At 47.5% G+C, this 24401-nt stretch overlaps 1 protein-coding gene across 2 annotated transcripts in view; it reads left to right on the top strand.

Moving 5' to 3' along the window:
* Positions 1-480: 480 nt before the first annotated feature.
* The window catches only part of SYMPK (symplekin scaffold protein), a 36111-nt gene continuing 12190 nt past the window's right edge, over positions 481-24401 (top strand). Inside the window, exons 1-16 of one of the 2 annotated variants that reach the window (XM_007168164.2) lie at positions 481-616; positions 4514-4637; positions 4780-4845; positions 6150-6203; positions 6298-6371; positions 8058-8184; positions 8821-9070; positions 10767-10937; positions 12157-12396; positions 16391-16545; positions 18680-18830; positions 20293-20497; positions 21362-21512; positions 22457-22692; positions 23750-23831; positions 24031-24144. In XM_007168164.2, coding sequence (XP_007168226.2) covers positions 4533-4637; positions 4780-4845; positions 6150-6203; positions 6298-6371; positions 8058-8184; positions 8821-9070; positions 10767-10937; positions 12157-12396; positions 16391-16545; positions 18680-18830; positions 20293-20497; positions 21362-21512; positions 22457-22692; positions 23750-23831; positions 24031-24144 — 2181 coding nt within the window. In that variant the 5' untranslated portion in view covers positions 481-616; positions 4514-4532. The remainder of the gene's footprint in view (positions 617-4513; positions 4638-4779; positions 4846-6149; positions 6204-6297; positions 6372-8057; positions 8185-8820; positions 9071-10766; positions 10938-12156; positions 12397-16390; positions 16546-18679; positions 18831-20292; positions 20498-21361; positions 21513-22456; positions 22693-23749; positions 23832-24030; positions 24145-24401) is intronic. The other variant, XM_057534376.1, reaches the window with a different exon arrangement.

Raw genomic sequence — 24401 nt, 5'->3', positions numbered from 1 at the left:
AAGACTGCCGCGGAGGAAAGGAGGCTCAGAGCCGAGTGGTCTCCAGGGGTCCCGATGTGTTACTATAAGAACCTGTAGGAGCTCCTCGAAACCACGTTTCCCATTGGACGGACTGGAAGACTGAAGCTTCTGATAGCTGGAAATGCTCCATACTGTGTAAATGGTCAGGATCAAGGGTTGAGGGGATCGAGGCCTCTGCTCAGACCCCGCTGAGGAAACAGACCACCTTCCAGACCTAGGAGCTTCGCCTCCCGGACTCTCCACTCTCTCTAACACCTGCCGTCCAGGGACCCAGAACTACTGTGAACTCCATTTCCCAGAAGCCTCTATCCCCCTTTCCTTCCGGACCCCGTCAAAGGACTACATTTCCCAGGAGGCATGGCTCCCGAAAGCCGGAAATGAAGGGCTGTCCCGGCGTCGTAGGGGGCGGAGAGCGGAAGGCCGGTCGCGCGGCAGAAGGTAGGGGCGGGGTACTGCCGCAGAGTGGACTCCATTTCCCAGCGACCCTCCGTGCACGGCGCGTGCGCAGGGTCACGGCGGCGAGCGGAAGATGGCGGTGGCGTCTGTGAAGAGGCGCTGCTGAGGGGGCGCGAGGGGGACGGAGGCCTGAGCCGCGGTGAGAGCGGGGGCGGCGTGGGGGCCCGGGGACGAAGGGAGGAAGGACCCTGAAAGGGCAGGGGCGCTGCCGGGGGGAGTGGGGACGCTAAGAGGGGAAGGGAGCAGTGACGCTCGGGACCCCAGTTCTGGACCCTCCCGTGGCTCCCCAGTGCCCTCAGGGCAAAGTTCCAACGTGGCCCCCAAGGCGCGTCCGCCCCGCCGGCCTCAGCTCTGCCTCTTTGCTCGTTCCTCACGTCGCACAGCTGCACTGGCCTTTCGGTTCCTGAGACTCGCCATACGCCTTCCCGCCTCAGGCTTTTTGCACATGCCGTTCCCTGTGTCTGCAACATCCTTTTACTCATTCCGCCTGGCTGACTCCCATTCATTTTTCGGGTCTCGGCACCAACGTCACTTCCTCTGCGAAGCCCTCCTTTCCCGCTCTCCGTCCCGAAGTCCGCCTCTTAAACGCTCTTATAGGTTCCTGTGCCTTTCCTTCATGTCACTTGGCGGGGGGTCTCATTTGTTATTGGACCTTTATTTGTGTGGCTCTTTAGTTACGTCTGTGACCATGAGCTCCATGGAGGCAGGGAGGTGTGTGTTGGTCACCGACGTATTTCCCAGCACAGCGCCGTCACGCCGAAAACTCCCAGTTAATGTTCGTTGAATGATGAAAGATTTTCGTGGGGCCACTCTGTGTATATGCGGGGAGTCGTCATATTCCCAGGTGGGAGTGGGGCGGTGGGACCGGGAGGGAAGGGGAACCAATGATTGTTGGTAATAGCAAAAGACTACAAACACCCCAAATGTTCTTTAGTAGGGAGACTGGCAGAGGAGAAACACAGATAACAGCCACATAATAAAATATCATGCAGCTGTAAAAAGGAATGAGGGAAGGGGGGCAAAAAAGGAATGAAATATAGAGAGTGGGCTCCAGCATATATTAAGTGAAAAGCGAAATGAAAGTGTTTATCATACGCTCCCTTTTTACAGAAGAAAAGGAAATATGTATATAACGTTTAAAAAATAAAGAAAGAAACCAAAAAGTGGAAGAGGAAGAACATGGTAAAAAGTTTGGGTGGATCACTGTGAAAGGTTCATCGTGAAAAAGTTCACTGTGTTCTGATGGGAAACAGCAGTATACAGGATTGTTGGGAACGGACCTAGCGGGGGGAAGCAGTTCCTTTAGAGAGGCAGTCCAGCACAGCAGTGAGAAGGCTGGATTCTGCAGCCATACTGCTAGGTCTACATCTTACAGGTTGTGAGCCTTTGATCAAGTGATTTTACCTCCTTGGACTTCAAATTTCCTCATCTGTAAAATGGAAATTAAAAATAGTACTTAGCTTGGAATCTGGAAAAATGGTACAGATGAACCTGTTTGCAAGGCAGAAATAGAGACACAGATGCAGAGAACAAACGTATGGACACCAAGTGGGGGGGACGGGGGGGGTGGGATGAATAGGGAGATTGGGATTGACATATACACAGTAATATGTATAAAATAGATAACTAATGAGAACCTGCTGTAGAGCACAGGGAACTCCACTTCGCTGTACAGTAGAAACTGATGCAACACTGTAAAACAACTATACCCCCATTAAAAAAAAAAAAACAGTACTTCAAAGAGTTGGTGTTGTGAGGTTTAAATAAGTTACTGTGTGTGTTAGAATTGTGCCCAGCACATATTAAATGTTCAATAAATATTAGCTGTTATTTTTCAAGCATTCTAGAGCCAAAAGGTAGGGATACTAAGCCCAGTGATTGTCGAAGCCCTTCGGCATTCACGCAGGAGATTTTTATTGAATACTTACTAGGTGCCAGCTCTGTTCCGTGCTGGGGATAGAGAAAGTGAACACACACACACACATATCTCTGCCCTCATGGAGCTTATAAATATGTAGTGTGTTGATGATAATAAATGCCACGGAGAAAAATAAAGCAACACAGATGGGGACGGAGAGGAAATGGAAATTTGAAATGAGATGGTCAGAGAAGACCTCATGCTGGGATATTTGAGTTGAGACCTGAAGGAAATAAGGAGGGAGGGAGTTGTGCCAGTCTCTGAGGGGAGGGGTATCCCAGGCAGAAAGAAGAGAAGCCCTTGGAGGAGAAGGCTTGGAGGAAGGGGTATGATTGGCATGATGACAAGGAGGCCGGTGTTGCTGGAGCAGGGATAGCCGAGAGGGAAATGAGGGCAGAAGTAGAAGGGACCAGATCACATAAGGTCTTCTAGGCCTTGGTGAGGAGTTGGCTCCGACTCTGAGCAGGATGTGGGGATGACAGGCAGCAGGGAGACTAGGAAGGAGGTTGTTGGATAGTCATTCATTCAGCAGATACCTGTTGAATAAACTACTGTGTGCAGTAAACCTCTTTTAAAAGATGCACCTTTTTCACCCTCCTCAAATTATTGTTAACAGTTTATGCAGTAGCCTTCTGAAACTAATCTACTCCTCAAAATCATCCTGAGAGGGAAACACTGTTACCATCCCTGTTTGACAGAAGAGGCAGCTGAGACCCAGCTGTTGCTTGCCTCCGGTCATTCTGTGTATACATACACAAACTTGACAAAAGTCAGTTGAATTGTATACATTCTTCTGTGATGCAACAGGCTGTCACTGTCATCTTTTCATGATGATAATACATTGAGATCCAACCTTTTTTTTTTTTTTTAACTATATTCTCCCTTTTCTACTTTCTGGTTTCTCCTTTCAGTTTTTTTTTCTTTTTTTAACATATACACATGTTTTCCTTTCTTTTGTAAAAAGGGAGCATACAGTAAACATTGTCTTCACTTTACTTGCTTTTACTTAAAATGTGCTAGAGCCCACTGTCTATCAGTGTATAGAGAGATTTTCCTCATTCCTTTTTTTTTTTTCCTTCCCTCATTCCTTTTTATAGTTACATAGTGTTTTATTATGTGGATGTATCATAGTTTTTCGGCCAGTCTCCCTACTTGAGAACATTTGTGTTGATAATAGTCTTTTTTTTTTTTTTTAAAATAAATGTATTTATTCATTTTTGGCTGCGTTGGGTCTTTGTTGCTGCACGCAGGCTTTCTCTAGTTGTGGCGAGCCGGGGGTACTCTTTGTTGCGGTGCGAGGGCTTCTCATTGCGGTGGCTTCTTTTGTTGTGGAGCACAGGCTCTAGGCACATGGGCTTCAGTAGTTGTGGCTCGCGGGTTCTAGAGCACAGGCTCAGTAGTTGTGACGCTCGGGCTTAGTTGCTCCGCGGCATGTGGGATCTTCCCGGACCAGGGCTCGAACCCGTGTACCCTGCACTGGCAGGCGGATTCTTAACCACTGCACCACCAGGGAAGCCCGATAATAGTCTTCTGCTATTAGGAATAGTGCTGTAATTCATACCCTTCTTATTTGTTAATTTTGTCAGTGTGACTTCAGGACAGATGCCCAATAGTCCCCCGCCCCCGGCCTTTTAAAGCACAACTCCATAGTAATCCAGAAAATGGCAGAAATATAATTTAATTAGGCCTTCTCTGATGCATTGAGTACTTAACTACGTACAGGACTCTGACTGGCGCTCCTCAGAGCTATGTTTTAGGAAGCTTGCTCTGGTATCCAGTCCAGAGTACAGCCCTGATGGAGAGACAGGAGGCACTGAGACCAGTGAGGTGGCTGCTCTGTGTTCCTTTGTTCAGTCGTTCAGCAGGTGTTTGCGGTCAGCCCGTTACATGTAAAGTACTGGAGGTGAGGCTCGGTACTCCATGAGGTACTGCCTCTGAGCTGGGAGACATCAGTCTCCCCCAAGTTGCAACCTCATGGACACGTACAGTCTGATCCAGACTCTGGAAGGGGGAGGGGCTTCAAAAGACCCAAGAGAGACCCAACAGGCTAGAAAGGAGGGTTGAGCCCTTTGCAGCTAGTGAGGTAAGGTGCAGAGCTTGGTCTATCCTCTTCTCCAGGGAGTACCAGGCAGCAACCATGGCAGGCAGCAGCGGGGACAGCGTCACTCGCCGGAGCGTGGCATCACAGTTTTTCACACAAGAGGAGGGGCCGGGCATTGATGGTATGACCACATCAGAGAGAGTAAGTATGGAGAGGGGTTTGGAGTGGGAGGCACAGGCCCTGTCTTTGGGCCATGCACCTCTAGGTGGCAGAACCCAGGGAGCGCCGTCAGGGCTGGGCTGGCAAGGTGAGTACTGTCACATGCCTTTCACCTTCCTTCCAGGTGGTGGATCTCCTCAACCAGGCAGCACTGATCACCAATGATTCAAAGATCACAGTGCTCAAACAGGTGAGGGGAAGGGGGTGATGCTGGGCTAAGCAGGACAAGGGAAGCCAGGATGGGAACCTCTGGAAAAGAAGACACTGGTAATAACACTAGTGTCCACAGTTAAGCACTTGGGATATGCCTGCCATGGTGCTCAGTGCTATTCGGCCACGCTGTCATTTAATTCTCACAAAAACTCTATGAGGCAGGGTAATTTCTTCCCTGTTTTATAGAGAAAGAAGCAGAGTTTCAGAGCTTAAGTTAGCCCAAGGTCACTCTGCTAGCAGCTGGCTGAACTAGGACTTGAATGCTGGATTCAGACTCCAAATTCTATGCTCTTGATCCTCGTATTTGCTCTCTGCCAGGGTCCTATCCAGTGGGGAAGACGTGCAGGTCACCAGACAGTGAGGACCGGAGTGGGCAGGGATGGGATGGAGGAGCCCAGAGGGGTGTGGAACCCAGAGGGAGCTTCTGACCCAGCCTAGCGCTGGGGAGTCAGGGAGAGCTTTTTAGAAGAGGGGCGTCTGAGCTGAGACCTGGATGATAAGGAGAGAACCAGGCCAAGTGAGAGAGGGAGAGTGTCTTGACCGGAGGGCATAATAGCTTGTACAGAGGCAAAAGAGGGCATGCGGAATTGGGGAGGCAGGTGGAGTTCAGAGGTTGGGAGGTCAGGTTGCCTGGGTGAGGACCCCAGTTCTACTTGTTCAGCATGTGGCCTTGGGTAGTCGATTCCACCTCAGCAGTAGAGTGGGGTCCTGATGGGGCCTCCCTCGTGGAGTGGTTGTCAGGGCTGTTCAACAGTGCCTTGGGTCATAGGCAGTGAGCTTCTGTGAGAATGTTTTTGGGAAGGGCTTATTCCAAAGAGCCTGGCAGGTACAAGGGCCTCAGAAAATGTGTTCTCATTGTCATAAAATGACTGATGAATTGTGACAGTTGAGTGGGGAGTAGAAACAGAAGGAGAGTGGAGAGAATTGCTGGGTGAGCCTCAGGAAGGTAGGAGTCCTGCAGCACTTCCCTCTTTTCTTTAGCCTCCATCTGTAACACGTACTCACTATCCACCAGGACCTGCGCCCTGTAGCATCTTATTATTGAAGCCTCACAACGGCCCTATAAGTTGTTGTTTACGATTCCCATTTTACAGAAGAGCAAACTGAGACTCAGGGGAAGCCACTTGCCCAGGCCATGGTAGGAGTGGCAGAGCCAGGATTTGAACTGAGCTTATCTGCTGCCTACCCCTGTGCTGTTTTCTACTACATGTTCCTGTCTGCACTGATTGGACCCTGGTTTTATATGTGTGTTCCTCCTTCCCATCCCCAATCTCCTTCCAGGTCCAGGAACTGATCATCAACAAAGATCCCACACTACTGGACAACTTCCTGGATGTGAGTGACCGACAGGAGAGAAAGGGTGTGGGTGTAGGGATAAGGGAATGGATCCTGGTGCAACTCTGACCTACCTTCTTCCTGACCTTGGCAGGAGATCATCGCTTTCCAAGCAGACAAGTCCATTGAAGTGCGCAAGTTTGTCATCGGCTTCATCGAGGAGGCATGGTATGGGGCGGTGCAGGGAGCCCCTGGGAGCACCCCTGCTGGAGTCAGCCTCCTTGGCGCCTGGCCCTGCCCTGAGAGTCTTGCCCTCTGCTTCTCAGACCCATTCTCCCTCCCATGCACAGTGATTCCCCAGCAAATATTTAATAAGGTCGAAATCTTGGACTCATCCACAATTCCTCTACTTCTCCCACACTTCACATCTGCATCATCAGTAAGGACTATCGGCTCTACCTTCAAATTGTAAACAGCATCTGACAATTTTTCAGCTACTTCCCTTGCTGTACTAAATACTTTACCTACTTTGTTATTCGATCCTCAAAATAACACTGGATTATTTGTTTGGCACATTTAACTGAAGACAGAACTGTGACTCAGAGAGGTGAAGTGAGTTTCCTAAGGTCACACAGCCAGTATGTGGCCGTGCTGGGATTTTAACCCGTGTCCATAACACCATTGCCCAAATTCTCAGTCTCCACCTTTTACTGGGAGAATTTTTTTTTTCAGTTGAGGTATAGTTGATTTATAATATTATATTAGTTTCAGGTATACAACATAGTGATTCAAATTTTTTATACATTATATTCTACTTAAAGTTATTGTAAAATATTGGCTATATTCCCTGTGGTGTACAATATATCCTTGTAGTTTATTTATTTTATACATAGTAGTTTGTACCTCTTAATCCCCCTACCCCTATCTTGCCCCTCCTCCCTTCCCTCTCCCCGTTGGTAACCACTAGTTTTGTCCTTTTTTTTTTTTTTTTTAAAGGTATAGTTGATTTACAATATTATATTAATTTCAGGTATACAACATAGTGATTCAGAATTTTTATAGATTATTACTGGGACAATTTGTGGTAAGTTTTCTGAGTTTGCCAAAAAACTTTTTGTTCGACAGATACGTATCACATAACTGCTATGTGCCAGGCATTTGTGTCAGACTGTAGGACTGTAACAGTGAATAAAAACAGGTATCGTTCCTGCCTTCATGTAGCTGACAGCTGAGTTTCATATTTTTGACTGATTAGCTTAATAATTAAATTCAGATTGTAACGTGTTATGAAAATACACATTCTGAGCTCTAGGTGTAGCATTGAATTTATTCATTCACTGAATAAATATTTATTGAAGGCCTTTCATTTTTTCCTTCAACAAAAAATGAGACTCTGCTAGTACTCAGACTAGAAAGGGTCCCCCACTTTCAGAGCCCTCAGACTTAGGTAAACAAATTAGTAAACAAAACCAGTGATTACATAAAGCAGAGTGCTTTAAAGTAATAATGGCTAGTATCTATTGAATGCTTTCTATGCTGTTCTAAGAACTTTACATGTGTTGTTGCAGTTTTCACGGCAAGCCTTGAGGTAGGAACTATTCTAAATGAGACACAGTTGCTTATCCAGATTTACAGTTGTCTGGCTCTGCTGCCCCTTATGTGAACAGCAGGGCCCTAATAATAAAGAACAGTGGGGGTTACAGGACCAACCTAGACAGCGTTCGCGGGCAGCTCTGTCTGAAGGTGCTAGGCATTGTTCTCAGCTTCCAGCTGTGCTGGCAAACAAGACAGGTGCCCACCTCCGTTCCAGTCTCCTGACACACTGACCCTGATTTACCTTTCCTTGTGGACCCCAGGCTCCCATCACCTGCCCAAAGACCACCTTGACCGTGCCCTTTTTCCTCCATCCCCTAGCAAGCGAGACATTGAGTTACTGCTGAAACTGATCGCAAATCTCAACATGCTCTTGAGAGATGAGAATGTGAATGTGGTGAAGAAGGCCATCCTCACCATGACTCAGCTCTACAAGGTGGCCCTGCAGGTAAGAGCTCCCTCCCCACCTGGGGCTGTCCCCGCCTGACAGGTCTCATTTACAGACTCATCTGTTATAGTTCAAAACCAGTGTCAGATCAGATTCGTTATGAGCAAGACGTGCTGTTGATCTTTAGGAAAAGACAACAAAGGGGTTCTAATGTCTAATGGTCAGGGAGTTGCCATTAACCCATCCTTCCATCCATCTGTGCATTCATTTGTGCATTCAACAAACATTCCCTGAGTACCTCCTTTGTGACCAAGATGGGCCAGCCAGGTCCACACTGTGGTGTGATGTACATTAACATTAATGAAAGGAATGAATCCATTTAATCTCTGCCACCACCTTGTGAGGTTGGCACTGTTGTTCCTTTGGCTTCCTTAAGATCTGAGTCTTCATCACTCTGGGTTGTCGCTATCTGTGAACCTCGTGAGGGCAGGACCAGACCTGGCTTGTTCACCACTGGGTCCTGTCCCCAGCATCACCTAGCATGGGGCCAGAGACAGAGTTGTAACTCAGTGAACATTTCTCCAGTGAATGTATTCATCATCATTTATGGATCTCTGGGAGTTGGTGGAGTTGGTGATTGATATCTTTTCCCCATCTGTCTGTCCGTCTGTCCATCCCTCCCTGGCCCACTCGCAGTGGATGGTGAAGTCACGGGTGATCAGCGAGCTCCAGGAAGCCTGCTGGGATATGGTGTCTGCCATGGCTGGGGACATCATCCTGCTGTTGGACTCTGACAATGACGGCATCCGTACCCACGCCATCAAGTTTGTGGAGAGCCTCATTGTCACCCTGTCGCCCCGCATGGCTGACTCGGAGGTGCCCCGACGCCAGGAGCACGACATCAGCCTGGACCGCATCCCTCGTGACCATCCCTATATCCAGTACAGTGAGTGCCACCTATCAGCTGGTGCCATTTGTCAGTCACTGCACTGGCTCCCTTCCTCTCCTCCCCCTCGCCCCCTTTTTTCTTGGTTTTTCATTTCTGGAGTCAGTTTAAAACAGTGCTTAAGAGCCCTGATGCTAGGTTCAAATCTCAGTGTTACCACTTACTCGTGTGAGCTTGGGCAAGTTACTCCTCTCTGAACTTTATCTTCTTCTTGTAAAATGGAGGTGATAGTAGTACCCCTTTCACAGGTTTGTTGGGAGGTTCCATGAAGTCGTGAGCACTTAGTAGTAAATACTAGCTAGTTTTACAGTTTTTCTAATTGCAAATTATAGAAGTAGTACATGCACATTACTGAAATGTCAAGCAATAAATATAGAGGGGTATAAAGGGAAAATACCCCCTCCCCAAGTCCTGCTTATCAGAGATGAATACTGCTAAGAGTATTGTTTTCTTTCAGACCTTTTCTATGCAAAGATATTTATATGTATATATTCATAGTTTCTGTGTCTGTCTGTTGGCCCTGTTTTTACAGAAAACAGGGCCATGCTTTATACTTTCAACTGAGAGGCATTAGAATGTAGTGGCTTGTATTTGAATCTCTGCTCTACCATTGAGCAACTGACCTATTCTCTCTGATCCTGTTTCTTCATTGGTAAATTGGGGGTCATTATGGCATTTACTTTAGGGTGTAGGCATGAGCATTTGGTGAGTTAATGTGGCTGGCATAGTAAGCATTCCACAAATATTAGCTCTTCTTATATGTTGTTTGACAACCTTTTTTTTTTAAATTAATTAATTAATTTGTTATTTTTGGCTGTGTTGGGTCTTCATTGCTGCATGTGGGCTTTCTCTAGTTGCGTCGAGTTGGGGCTACTCTTCGTTGCAGTGTGCGGGCTTCTCGTTGTGGCAGCTTCCCTTGTTGCGGAGCACGGGCTCTAGGTGCACAGGCTTCAGTAGTTGTGGCACGCGGGCTCAGTAGTTGTGGCTTGCGGGCTCTAGAGCACAGGCTCAGTAGTTGTGGCACACGGGCTTAGTTGCTCCACGACATGTGGGATCTTCCCAGACCAGGGCTCGAACCTGTGTCCCCTGCATTGGCAGGCGGATTCTTAACCACTGTGCCACCAGGGAAGTCCCTTGACAACCTTTTGAACTCAACAAAATTATCTTGTTACATCTTTTCCTAACAATATCATGTTCAGATGCTACAAAATATTCCATAGTATGGTTACATCACATTCTATTTTTTTTTCACTATTTCAGGTAATGTGGCATCCAGTATGTTTTTGCATAAGAAATGTCAAGATATCTTTCACAGTTGTTAAGAGTTAACTTTTGGTGACTGGATCAAGGAGCGTGGTGATAAAAAGAACTTTGAGTTCTTTGTGGGTGTACAGACATATACATATTCAAAGTTTTACATCAGTGTAGTTCAGACAGATTCCTTATAGTTGGATATTTTAAATTATTTCTACTTCTTCACTATTGCAAGCTCATGCTTTGAGCAGCAGCTCTAAATTTTTATACTCATTAATAGTCTTATAGTCAGACTCATCAACCACTAAATTTTCTGTGTTTTTTCAGCCATTCACAGCCATCCGTGTATGAGGATCTTTCTCCTTTTGGTCCCAAAGGCTGCTCTCTCTGGAGGCCAGGGAGAAAGGGCCCTACTAACTGGTTCTTTTCTCTCCCTCATTAGATGTGCTGTGGGAAGAAGGCAAGGCAGCCTTAGAGCAGTTGCTCAAGTTCATGGTGCACCCCGCTATCTCCTCCATCAACCTGACCACAGCCCTGGGCTCCCTCGCCAATATTGCCCGCCAGAGGCCCATGTTCATGTCTGAGGTGATTCAGGCCTATGAAACCCTGCACGGTAAGTTGGTCCCCTCCTTCTCCCCTTCCCCTGTCCACAGACCAGGCTCCTCTATTCTGAGGAAATGTGAGCTAGGTAGTGGGCCCATAAGGGATTCATCAGCAATCTAGTAGGTTGTGGACACAGGGAAGGATTCTCTAGGCTAGACATGTATATTTCGGTGGTTGCATGTGACAGAAACTTGGTTCAAAGCTGATTTTAATATTGAGGTATGTGTGGGTGAAATGACCTGGTTGGTGTCTGTGAAGTACTTTAAAATACTCCAGCTCTGCCCTTCTCTCCCCCAAAAAGCAGGGAGGATCGATGTGCCAAGATCAGCAAAATGTTGATGGGTACATGGGGATTCATTATACTCTTTTCTCTACTTTTGTGCATGTGTGAAAACTGAAAAGTCTGGGGTTGAGGCATGAGTGTGTGCAGATCATGAATCCCTCTCCATCTCCTGGCTCTTGTGTGTCTCCTTCCTTGGGGTAGCAAAGATGGCCCCCGGTTGTTACAGGCTTCCATTCCATCTCCTTGGCAACCCCATGGGAAAGAGAATGTCTCTTCCCAAGCATTCCAGCAAAGGTCCAAGGGCTCATTGTTTCTGATTGGCCAAGAAGATAGTGTGAGCCTGTCTCTGAACCAGTCACAATGGCCAAGAGATTGCAGTGTTCTTACTGGCCCTGAGTCTCTTGCCCACTTGGACTGAGAATGGAGCCGAGGTGGTTCCCTCAAAGGAAAACGGGAGTGTTGTTGGCTGAGGAAGTGGGAAGGGATGCTGGGCAGGAAAGATCGCAGGCATCCTCTTTCTCTCTGGAACAGGGGAGGCTTACTTGTCAAGGTGATTGTTAGACATTAGAAAGTCATTCTGGTGTCAGGGACCAACGATGAACTGTTGTGGCAGTTCGGTTGGGACATTCTGGAGGTGATTATAGCCTTCCCCAGGGCAAGCATGTTGGAATTTCCAGACCAGAGATGGAGGGAGATGAGACTATGTTTAATGAAAGGGAGCGTGAGTTTTCTCTTTGTTTTAAGGTTGACTAATACTGAAGGAGACCTCTCAAGGATTTTGAGTATCAGCTTGTACAGGGGGAAGGCCATACATTAGATCTGAGAGCGAAGGAACTTTTCTAGGAGATGTCCGCCACCACTGCCCAAGCTGGGGCTTGGGAAGTGAGGGTGGCAGGGCCCCATGAGCTCTGTCCACAGCGCGAAATTCTTGCTACTTTCCTCACAGCCAACCTGCCCCCAACGCTGGCCAAATCTCAGGTGAGCAGCGTGCGTAAGAACCTCAAGTTGCACCTGTTGAGTGTGCTGAAGCACCAAGCCTCCTTGGAGTTCCAGGCTCAGATCACCACCCTGCTGGTAGACCTGGGTACACCTCAGGCTGAGATCGCCCGCAACATGCCCAGCGGCAAGGATGCCCGCAAGCGGCCCCGAGATGACTCAGATTCCACGCTCAAGAAGATGAAGCTTGGTGAGCTGAGGAGCCGAGTCAGGCCTGGCAGGAGGTGGTGGCGGGGACTGACCACGTTCGAAATGTCTAATTACTTACAGGAAACTGTAAGCTAAATTTATATTATAAATTATGTTGTATAAATATGGTGACATATAATAAGTGATATCAAAGTAAAATTACTGAAGAATGTAATACACTTACAAGTAATTATGAGTTATTTAAGCTATACAGGAAGGAGTAAAATGAAAATAGTCTCTCTTTCATCCCTCACCCCAAAAGTAACCACTCCACAAGTATTAACACTTAGATTTTCTTTCAGAAATGCCTTATATGTGTTATGTGTGTAGAGTTCTCCTTCCCTGTGTTTCATTTATAAATCGAGTCTCTTTTTGAAGTAATTTTTTTTTTTTTTTTTGGCTGTGCCATGTGGCATGTAGGATCTTAGTTCCAAAACCAGGGATCGAACCCACACCCCCTGCAGTGGAATTGTGGAGTCTTAACCACTGGACCACCAGGGAAGTCCCTGAAGTAATTTTTTAATGGTTGTATTATTTATCAATAGTGTTGACCATGGCAACCTTCCTTACTGTAAAAAAAAAATTTTTTTAAGTGCTCGTTTGTTTCTAGAACATTTATGAAAGAATCGAGTTTTGGATTTCCCTGGCGGTCCAGTGGTTGAGACTCTGCACTTCCACTGCAGGGGGCGTAGGTTCGATCCCTGGTCAGGGAATTGGGATCCCATGGCGCAGCCAAAAAAAAAAAAAGAATCAAGTTTTGTTTTCGTTTTTTTTTTCACTTTGAAAAATAACTTATTTTGATATAAGGAGTGAGGTAAGGATCTATTTTTCTCCCCCTAATTAAGCACACAAAGCAGAACGTTCTGTACCTTATTTGTTTAGGAATTATCTTGGAGTTTTTCTATATGTGCACATGGAAATCTGCTGCATCCTTGTAATGGTGGCATAATAGTCTATAGGGTACATGGACCACTTTAACCAGTCCCCCTGTTGGTGGACATTTCATTTGTGTCCATTTTTATAAAGTAATGAAGATTGCTGTAGTGTACAGTCTTGCATGCGTGTCAAGTCATGAGACAAGTTCCCAGTAGTGGGATTGATGGGGCAAAGAGCTTATACATTTATTTTTTGCCAACCAATTTTATTTTTCTATTACTTTCAACTTTTCATTTTGAAATAATTTCGAACTTGCAGATAAGTTACAAGAATAATACCAAACACTCCTGTGTACCCTTCACAAGGTGGGGATCACACATTCCATTTAGTTGTCACATCCCTCGAGTCTCCCAAAAATCATTTCCTCAGCCTTCTTCTGTTTCATGACCTTGACGTTGTGAAGAGTCCAGGGCAGCTGTTTGGTAGAATGTCCCTCCTCTTGGGTTTGTCTGCTCTTGCCTCCTGATTGCATTCAGGTTCTACACTTTTTGCACGAACACTGCAGAAGTGATGCCCCGACTTCCTCTGTGTGTTGTGAGGAGGCACATGATGTCAGTTTGTCTCATCATTGGTGATGGGAATTTGATCTCTCGGTAGAAGTGATGACCGCTGGGTTTCTCTAGTGTAAAGTACCCTTTTTCCCTTTGTAAATAATAAGCTGAGAAGAGATACTTAAAACTATGTAAAATACTAGTTCTGCTTCAAACTTTGTGTGGTTTTGGCATCCATTAATGATTGTTGCCTGCATCTACTATTACTGTCATGGTTATAAAAAGGTTTCTTTCTGCATTTATTACTTGGCATTTTGCTATAAGGAAGAGCTTTCTTTTCTTCTCCCTACTTTATTATTAGTGTAGACTTCTGGATTCTTATTTATTCTCTGGGTTATAATCCATTATTGTTGTTTTTCATTTTGTTACTCAAATTGCCTTATATTTAGTAGCAGGAACCTTTGAGTTGGCTCCTATGTCCCTTTAATGTGTCCTGTAAATTTTTTTGAGCATTTCTTATTTCCTGGCATAACAAGGTGTTCTAGACTCATCGTGTACTTTCCTTACCCCAGCCTTCAGCCAGCCATTTCTCTAAGGAGCCCTGGTTTCTTTCCTTCTTTTTTTTTTTTTTTTTTTTTTCTGGTTTCTTTTAAGTAGGGAATAGTTTCAGAAACCAAGATCTGAGCCATGGATATCTCCATTACTGCTGGGTGCCTTTAAATTCTTTTTTTTTGGCCGCACTGTGAGGCATGCGGGATCCCAGTTGCCCGACCAGGGATCGAACCCATGTCCCCTGCGGTGGAAGCTCAGAGTCCTAACCACTGGCCTGCCAGGGAAGTCCCTAAATTCTTGATAGCAGTTTTCCAAAAAATCGCACCAGCGTATACAACCCCAGCAGTGTGCGAGTGCCAGTTACCCCATTCTTACCAGCCCTGGACATTTGTAAACTCTCTGGGTATAAATGGTATCCTAGGTCTCAGCTTGCTTTTTTGCATGTGTTGGAGTCAGGCTGCATGTTGTTTTACATTTATTAGCTACTTTAATTTCTGTGACGTGCCCGTTCTATTGTGTTGGTCAGCCTTCTGTAACTGAATTGTATGTGCCCTTGGTTAATGCAGGGTATCAGTTCTTTGTTACATGTGTTACAAACTTGAAGAGACTGCATAACATTTCATCATATTTTTGCCTTAATCTACTTAAATCATTATGAACATTCTAGCTTTTCCACTCTTATAAATACAGCTTTGAGGAACGTCTTTGCACACAAAGCCTTTTCTCTAAGGTTCACGTTAGTTTTTTCCCTTGAGCTAGAACCGCTGTGCTTGTAGTCACCCAGCCTGTTATTGATAGAAGTTGTGTGCCATATCTCTGTACAGTCAGTGTTGCAGCGAATTCTCTGTACATCTTACCTGAGCTATATCTGTAAGGTTTTTTTTTTTTTAAGGTATATTTATTTATTTATGGCTGTGTTGGGTCTTCGTTTCTGTGCGAGGGCTTTCTCTAGTTGCGGCAAGCGGGGCCACTCACTATCGCGGCCTCTCTTGTTGCGGAGCACGGGCTCCAGATGCGCAGGCTCAGTAGTTGTGGCTCACGGGCCCAGTTGCTCCGCGGCATGTGGGATCTTCCCAGACCAGGGCTCGAACCCGTGACCCCTGCATTGGCAGGCAGATTCTCAACCACTGCGCCACCAGGGAAGCCCCTGTAAGTTTTTAGGGTAGATATTTAAAGTGGAAATCCTGTGTTGAAGAGGTGTGCACATTTAAAATATTGACCTGCTATCAAACTGCCCTTCCAAAAGGCAATACCAGTTTACATTTCCGCAGTTCACACCCCTATTAACAACTGTCACTACTAACCTTTTTTTTTAATTATTATTTTAAATTAATTAGTTTATTTATTTTTGGTTGTGTTGGGTCTTTGTTTCTGTGTGAGGGCTTTCTCTAGTTGCGGCAAGCTGGGGCCACTCTTCATCGTGGTGTGCGGGCCTCTCACTCTCGCGGCCTCTCTTGTTGGGGAGCACGGGCTCCAGACGTGCAGGCTCAGTAGTTGTGGCTCATGGGCCTAGTTGCTCTGCAGCATGTGGGATCTTCCCAGACCAGGGCTCGAACCCATGTCCCCTGCATTGGCAGGCAGATTCTCAACCACTGCGCCACCAGGGAAGCCCACTACTAACCTTTTTATTTTTTGTCAATCATATAGGCAAATTCGCTGTCTTATTAGGATGTTTTTACATTTTCCTGATTCCTGGTGAGGTTGAGCACTGTTTCAAACGTAGGTGTTTTTAAACAATAAAGCTCTGTGAACTTATTACTTAACCTTTTTGTCTTTTGGAGCTTAGTGTGATCAGCCAGGCTGGTATGGCTTATTCCCATTTCCCAGATGAAGAGAACTGAGGTCTAGAGAGAGGCAGGTAGTTCCCCAGGGTCATATGGCACAAAGGTCTTCATCTGCTGCACTGTTCCTATTTGCTGAGGCTGCCTGGGGGCTGGGACCACTGGGGGTGCCTGGGAGGAGGGGAGGGCTGCTGCCCTCTCTAGAGCCATCATCTTGTCTCCTTCTGTATCCCAGAGCCCAACCTGGGGGAAGACGACGAGGACAAGGACTTGGAGCCAGGCCCCTCAGCGACCTCGAAGGCCTCAGCCCAGATCTCAGGCCAGTCAGACACAGATATCACAGCCGAGTTCCTACAGCCTCTGCTGACACCTGACAATGTGGCCAATCTGGTGAGGATGGGTGGGGGCCATTTCCCACCAGGCAGGGAGGAAGGGTCTCTAGTCTTTTCTCTGCCCCTCCGCTCCACACTGCCCACCTTTTCCAGATGAAGCACTTTTCTGTTTTCAGTGTTGGGAGGGTGCGGTCCAGTGGGCCTTCCTCACTTTGGATGGACCTCTTCTTGCATGATCTTTACTCCTTCAGGAGGTTACTTGTCACTGCCCCCCCCCATAATCCCCCTTTGGGTTTTCTGAGTCTCCATCTACACCCACGCATTCGCACTCTGTCCTCTCCTTTGCAGGGAGGGTCTCTTAACTGTAGAGTGAACCCCATGACTTGTTTGCTAAGTGGTGTAGGATTGGCATCGGTGGGGTGGGATGACCAGTGTTTTCTTTGGATTTTCAAAGATGACCTGCTTCAAAGTGAAAGAACCACTGGTTTGAGTTGATGAGGGGAGCTGGAGTGGTGGGGTGTCTCACATCAGCCCTCCGGCTGTAGCAGCACCGAGACCTTTCTGTTGGATGCTCATGGAGAATAAATACCTCTTCCCATGCTCAACAGCAGTCACCATCAGCTTTCCCTTCTCTCTGCCTAGAGCCTCCAAGGGGCTTAGCTGTTGGGTGATTGGGGTGGCGAGGAGTTTTCTCTCCAGCTCAGATCTCTTTGGTGAGCTCCGGGCCTGGATATGCGGCCACCTCCTGCATCTTTCTCTCCTTGGGTGTTTCACAGGCACCTCAGACTTAACATTTCAAAACTAAACTTGTGAAATTTCTCCCCCGACTCTTCTACAGGCCCGTGGCTCCTCCTGTGTTCTCGGCACACATGCCTCTCGTCCCCACGCCAGAAACTTGGGAGTTAAACTCTTTACCTCCCCCTCAGCCTGAGTCCTTCCCCTCTTCTCCATTCCCCATGGCCCATGCCCTGTCCAGGCCACGCCCTTTTCACACAGAGAACTACCTGCTTGTTCCCTGGCTCTGCCTTCCACTCTCCCTGTGGCAGGCAGAGGCATCTTTGTAAAGTACAAGTCATGATGCTCCCCTGCTCAGATCCCTGCCAGGGCTCTTTGTTTCCTTCCAGATAAAACTTAAATTCAGCTTGCCTTAGACCCTGTCTGATCTGGCTTCCATTAACTTGTTGTACCTTATCTATCCCTGTCACACTCCGGGAAATTGTCTTTTTCAAATTATCAGCATGAAGTTTTCATAAGATTCTTTTATTTTTATAATACCTGCTGTCTCTGTAGTAATGTGCCACTTTTTTGTCCCTAATACTGTGTCCTTCCTCTTTTTGTGTTTATTCTTGCTGTAGATTTGGTTGGTTTCAGTCATTTCAAAGGACTGGCTGTTAAGTTTTGTTGATAATCTTTTGTAACCTTTTCTGTTTTATTTCTGCTGTCTTTATTTCTTTCATGTTACTTTCTGTGAATGTTTTTCCCCAAGGTTAAATGCTTAGCTTATTACTTTTCAGTTTGCTTTTCCAGTGTAAGCATTTAAGGATCTGATTTTCCATCTAAGTACCGTTGTAACTGCATCTTACACATTTTGATTTGTAGTTATTTCATTATCTTTCTGTTCTATTATTTTATTATTTAAGAGCATGCATTTAAACTTCCAAGCCTGTAGGGAGTTTGAGATTATCTTTTGTTACCAATTCCTGACAGACATGGATGTGCTCTATTAGGATACTGATTTTTTTTTTTTTTTTAAAGTCAATTTCTGGTTCATATTATACTGTGTCACTGAACCTTCTTCCACTCACTGGGCAGGGTACCAGCTCTGCTGCCTCTTAGCCTTCCTATACTTGGAATATATTACCCCCCAACCCCTCGCTTGCAAGACTTCATTCTGTGTCAATCTGATTCTGGCCCTTCTCTCAGTTCTCAGCCTGTGTGCCACTGCCCCGGGGAGCCAAAGCCATCCCTGGCACCCTTTACTGTGTCCCGTGGCACCCTTTACTTCTTCTCTCATACGCCACACTGCATCAGTACTCGTTTTCTCTCTGACTTGCGCAAGAATCTGTGCTCCATGAGAGCAGGCCCAGGTCTGTCCTAGTCACTGCCATTTCGCTAGCATTGGCCTGGGTGTGGAACGAATGTTTGTTGAGTCAATAAGTAAGGGAAGACTCCTTTTCCTGGGCATCTCGCAGGTCCTCATCAGTATGGTGTACCTGCCCGAGGCCATGCCCGCCTCCTTCCAAGCCATCTACACCCCAGTGGAGTCAGCAGGCACTGAAGCCCAGATCAAGCACCTGGCTCGGCTCATGGCCACACAGATGACTGCCGCAGGACTGGGGCCAGGTGAGTGTCACATGGAGCTGACCAGGGCTAGAGGTTGGCACTATGGCCACTGGGTCCTCCTTAGTGGAGGAGCACCTCTTTGTAATGCTGCAAATGGAAAATCATGCGATCTTACGTGTAAATAGTTACAGGTCCCATAGATACAGTGACTACTCTATAGTTTCAGGCCCTGGGCTTTGAAATCCAGCAGACCTGAGTTTGAGGTCTGAGTTGAACTAGACTACCTCAGCCACTTAATAGCTGTGTGTCTTTGGTCAAGTTACTTAACCTCTCTGAGCGCCAGGTGGTTTCCCATTCTAACAGTACTATTGAGGTATAAATTATGAACAGTGAAACACACAGCTCTTAAGTATACACCTTAGTGAATTTTCACAAAGTGAACACACCAGTGTAGCTGCCACCCAGATGGAGAAGGACTGTTACCAGCACTCTGGAAAATTCTTTCATGCTCCTTTCCAGTCGACACTCAAAGTATCCCCTGTCCAGAGACAACCACTGTTCTGACTTCTGTCTCCACAGATTAGTTTTTTCTAGTTTTGAACTTCTTATAAATGGAATCATAGAGTCTGGCTTATTTTGCTCAGCATAAGGTTTTGTTTTGTTTATAAATGTATTTATTTATTTATTTATGGCTGTGTTGGGTCTTCGTTGCTGTGTGGTGGCTTCTCTTGTTACAGAGCACGGGCTCTAGGCTCACGGGCTTCAGTAGTTGTGGCATGCAGGCTTCAGTAGTTGTGGCTCGCGGGCTCTAGAGCGCAGGCTCAGTAGTTGTGGCGCACTGGCTTAGTTGCTCCGCGGCATGTAGGGTCTTCCCAGACGAGGGATCGAACCTGTGTCCCCTGCATTGGCAGGCGGATTCTTTTTTTTTTTTTTTTTTTTGCAGGCAGATTCTTAACCACTGAGCCACCAGCGAAGTCCCATCAGCATAAGTTTTTGAGGTTCATCCATGTTGCTGTGTGAACCAAGAGTTTACTTTTTATTGCTCAGTAGTCTTCCATTATGTGAATAGGCCACCGTTTGTTTATCCACACTCCTCTGTTGATGGACCTGTGGATTGTTTACAGTTTTTGTCCATTGTGAATAAAGGTGCTGCGAACATTTGTGTACAGGTGTTTTGATGCACATGTGCCCTCATTTATCTTGAGTTGATACCAAGGAGTGGAATTGTTGAGTCGTGAGTTTGGGTATGTTCAGTGCTATTCGAAACTGCCCATCAGCTTTCCAAAGTGGCAATACCATTTACTACTCCCACCGGCAGTGAGTGGGCATTTCTAGTTTGAGTCTCCGTTGTTGTATTGCAAAATGGGGATGAAAAAGGTACCTGCTCCAGAAAGGCATTTTGCAGATTTAAATGAGTTTTTGTGTGTACAAGGCTTAGAGTAGAGCCTGTCTCACAGGAGGTCCTTGGGTGGGAGCGGGTGGGTCTGACGTGCCAAGAGCCCGTTTGCTGCCTCCCCCTCAGGCGTGGAGCAGACCAAACAGTGCAAGGAGGAGCCCAAGGAGGAGAAGGTGGTGAAGCCGGAGAGTGTCCTGATCAAGCGGCGCCTGTCAGCTCAGGGTCAGGCCATCTCGGTAGTGGGCTCCCTGAGCTCCATGTCCACTCTGGAGGAGGAAGCGCCCCAGGCCAAGAGGAGGCCAGAGCCCATCATCCCCGTCACGCAGCCCCGGTGAGTCCCCTTGCAGGTGCTGGTGCAGGACTAGAGGCCTGGTTCTTGGTGTGTGTGTGACAGACAAAGACAGATAAACAGAGATCGGTCTGGACGAGGGTCTGTCTGATTCCGGTGTCAATGCCCTAACCACTAAGGCTTAGCTGTTGTTTTCTTTTAGAAAAAACACCCCTTACTTATATCTAAAATTGGGATGGAATGATAGTATCTCTCTCTAAGGATGAGGGAGAATTAAATGAGTTCACAATGATGGTTAGATGATTAAATCAGATAACGCTTGGGGTGGGCAGTGATCATGATGTAAAAGCACTGAGCGTGATTCCTAGCGCGTAGGAGGTGCTACTGGTTGTTGCCATCGTCGTCCTCATCATTACCTGCCTTAGAGACCACAGAATGCTGCCAGTCCCTGCCCTGTCCCCAAGCAAGGCTTGCTCACAAGGCCCTGCCTGATCTGCTGCCCCTCCAAGCTCTCCATTCCCCTTCCTGCCTCCTCCAGTCACACCAGCCTCTTGGTGTTTCTTGAACAGCCAAGCAGGTTCCCACTTGAAGGCCTTTGCACCTCCTGTTCCCTCTGCCTGGAAAGCTCATCCTCCAGATATTTGTGGATCTTATTCACTCGTTTCATTCAGATCTCCAGTCACACGTTGCTTGCTCCTTATAGAGGCTTTCCCTGAGATACTGTTTACAAAACCAAAAGAGCGTCCTCTTCCTTCCCATTACCCTGCGCCCTGCCGTGCCTCAGAGTCACAGGGGAGTTGGAGAGACAGTGTGGGGGGTGTCTCTGTATGTATGGCCTGGGGTGGGCCTGGGCTCCAGAAAGGATGTTCCGAGTCACCATGTCCCTGTCCCTACTCTCCCATGTAGGCTGGCAGGCGCCGGCGGGCGCAAGAAAATCTTCCGTCTGAGTGATGTGCTGAAGCCCCTGACCGACGCCCAGGTTGAGGCCATGAAGCTGGGCGCTGTGAAGCGGATCCTGCGGGCTGAGAAGGCCGTGGCCTGCAGCGGGGCAGCCCAGGTGTGCCTCTGTACCCCCCAGCCCGTCCTTGCAGTCCCGCTCCCCAAGAGTCTGCCTCACATCCCAGCAGAGAGACAGGCCCCGGGGTCAACCCCCCTGGCTCCAGATTCCACCTCTGCCGTTCACTGGCCACTTCTCCAAACCTTACTCTGTTGTCCCATAAAACGAAGAGATGGCAGCTCCACACAGGTGACAAGGAGGAAGAAATGTGTGGACACGCATGCACTCGCACTCAGCACAGGGCGCCTGCGAGGAAGAGCCCTGCGAGTGCGGGCTGCCATGATGCTCTTTCTTCCTTGTGGTTAACAGTATTCTTGTTCTTTAGCTTCAGAAACACTCACACACCTGCTTTAAATCCTGATTCTGCCACTTCCTGGGATTACCTCAGTCAAGCGACTTTTTCCCTATTTTTTTGAAGTTTATTTTTAATTACCCAAATAGTATATGAACATATTCTCTCTGTTAAAAAATATTTCCAGGCCACAGAGGGCCTGTAAGTCTCCTTTGGCCCCCACTGCATGCCATCCACTCTACAGAGGCGATCAATGTACAAATGAAGGGAATCCTTCAGGATCTTTTTCTGTGTACCTAAGTATGTAGATATTACCCCTAGAAATTTAGATATTTATATTTTAGATACATTTTAGATATTTAGATATATTTTAGATATTTGTAATTTCATATATTTAGATATTACTCTTAGAAATTTTAGCTATTACTCCTAGTTTTATTCCGTGATGATTAATTTTTTTCTCCCTTTTCATTTTTTTTCTTCCATACAAATGAGACCTACCGAGAATAAGGTTCTTCAGCTTTCCTTCCTCACTTAACACTGGCTCTGTGCTGGGGGTCCCTGAGGCTGGGCAGGAGTAGTTGCAGGGCACCATCGTGGGGTGCCTAGGATTGCCCACTCCCACGCCAACACAGACCCTTGCTCGTGTCAGGTGCGCATAAAGATCCTGGCCAGCCTGGTGACTCAGTTCGACTCGGGCCTGAAGGCCGAGGTCCTGTCCTTCATCCTGGAAGACGTGCGGGCCCGCCTGGACCTGGCCTTTGCCTGGCTCTACCAGGAGTACAACGCCTACCTAGCAGCTGGTGCCGCGGGCACCCTGGACAAGTATGAGGACTGCCTCATCCGCCTGCTCTCCGGCATTCAGGAGAAGCCAGACCAGAAGGATGGGTGAGGGGGATGGCCCTGCACCCTCCTGTCCCCAAGAGTCCCCCCACCTCTGTCCTGCCTTTTCTTTCTAGTTTCTGACCACCTCTGTCTTCATCGCCACCCGAGTCAGTCCTCCATGTGCCCATCCCAAGTCCCCCTTCTCTCCCCACGCGCAGACGATGTCACCTCACTGTAGGCTCTGGGTCACGCACCCTGGGCTTGTTTCCCAGCTCTGCTGCTTGCTCTCTGACTGACCTGTGTCACTCACTTCTGGGCCTCCGTTTTCTCATATAATATATAATAAATAACAGTGCCTGCTTCAGAGGCTTGTTCTGGAGGTTGACTTCTCGCCATCCCCATCTCTTGCCTGAATCAGTTCTGTGGCTTCCTCCTTGTCTTTGACCTCCAGTTTATCCATTCTCCACACAGCAGCGCAGGTGACATTTTATAATGTAAATACTGTCTTGTTATTCCCCACTAAAAACCTTCGGTTGTCCTCGAGATAAAACGCAACTTTCTTACTATGTTTTATGAGACCTTGTGTAATCCAATCCCCACCAACTTCTTTAGCCTCCTTTCTTACCTCTCTGCTTTTCCCTGCCCCCAAACTTTAGCCGCACTGGCCTTCAGTCTTCTGTTCCTCAAACATGATGAGTTCAGGGCTTGGCACTTACTGTTCTCTCTACCTGGAATGCTGTCCCCCTACTTGCATGGCTGGCTCTTTCTCATCTGCCAGCATTGACTAAAGTATCATCTCAAAGCAGCCTTTCGTGATCACCATGTCTAAAATAGCAATACCCTTTCCCAGCCCCCATCATTCCCTCCCATTGCTGTATTAAGCTAGGAATCCCCATTTGACAAAGGGGAGAAACTGAGTTTCAGAGAGGCAGTCTCTGCCCAAGTCACCTACCTGGCAGCGTTTGAACCCTGCTCTGTTGCCTCCAAAGCTCTATACCCAGGGGGTTGAACGAGCTCTCTGTGAGGGGGGGCCCTGCCAGCTGTGAGCTGCGATCAGCAGGACGGAGAAGCCAGGGGGCCCCTTGTCTGCAGCCGTTCACTGTCCCTCCCTCTCTGGAAGGATCTTCACCAAGGTTGTACTGGAGGCGCCGCTGATCACTGAGAGTGCCCTGGAGGTGATTCGCAAGTACTGTGAGGATGAGGTGAGGACGGGCGGCAGATCTCCCTGCATCCCCAACACTGTGGTGCGGGCAGGAGCTCTGCTTGTTGCAGCCTGTGGCGGGGGGTCTTGTGAGGGACCAGTAGCTTTTGTCTAGGACCAGATCCGACTGAAGCAAGGGAGACACCCCAGAGGCACACCGCGGGTGCCTTGAGCTCTGGTTCCCTTCCTTCCTGCCGCAGAGTCGCACCTACCTGGGCATGTCCACTCTTCGAGACCTGATCTTCAAGCGCCCGTCCCGCCAGTTCCAGTACCTGCATGTTCTGCTAGACCTCAGCTCCCATGAGAAGGACAAGGTGAGCCCCCGTCGCCCTTTGCTGGGTTACACTCAGTCCTTCTTCTGTCCCAAGTAACCAGCCCAGTCTTTTCCACATTCCCCTGAAAGTTTCTGGGCCTAATGTCCTTCTTGCAACAATTTTTTGGTGGTGGTGGTGGTGGTTTTTCCATTTACGATGGCACGAGGCTGCTTAGAATATACACACATATATACACTCACCGCCTCCCAGGAAAGGCAGTCCCATTTTCGCTCTTATTCCACCCGTGTTGGTGCGCC

The sequence above is a fragment of the Balaenoptera acutorostrata genome, chromosome 19 (genome assembly GCF_949987535.1).
Source record: "Balaenoptera acutorostrata chromosome 19, mBalAcu1.1, whole genome shotgun sequence".
Classification (NCBI taxonomy): Eukaryota; Metazoa; Chordata; class Mammalia; order Artiodactyla; family Balaenopteridae; genus Balaenoptera; species Balaenoptera acutorostrata.
Note: the sequence above shows the minus strand (reverse complement) of the source record. Positions and strands in the feature narration are given on the sequence as shown.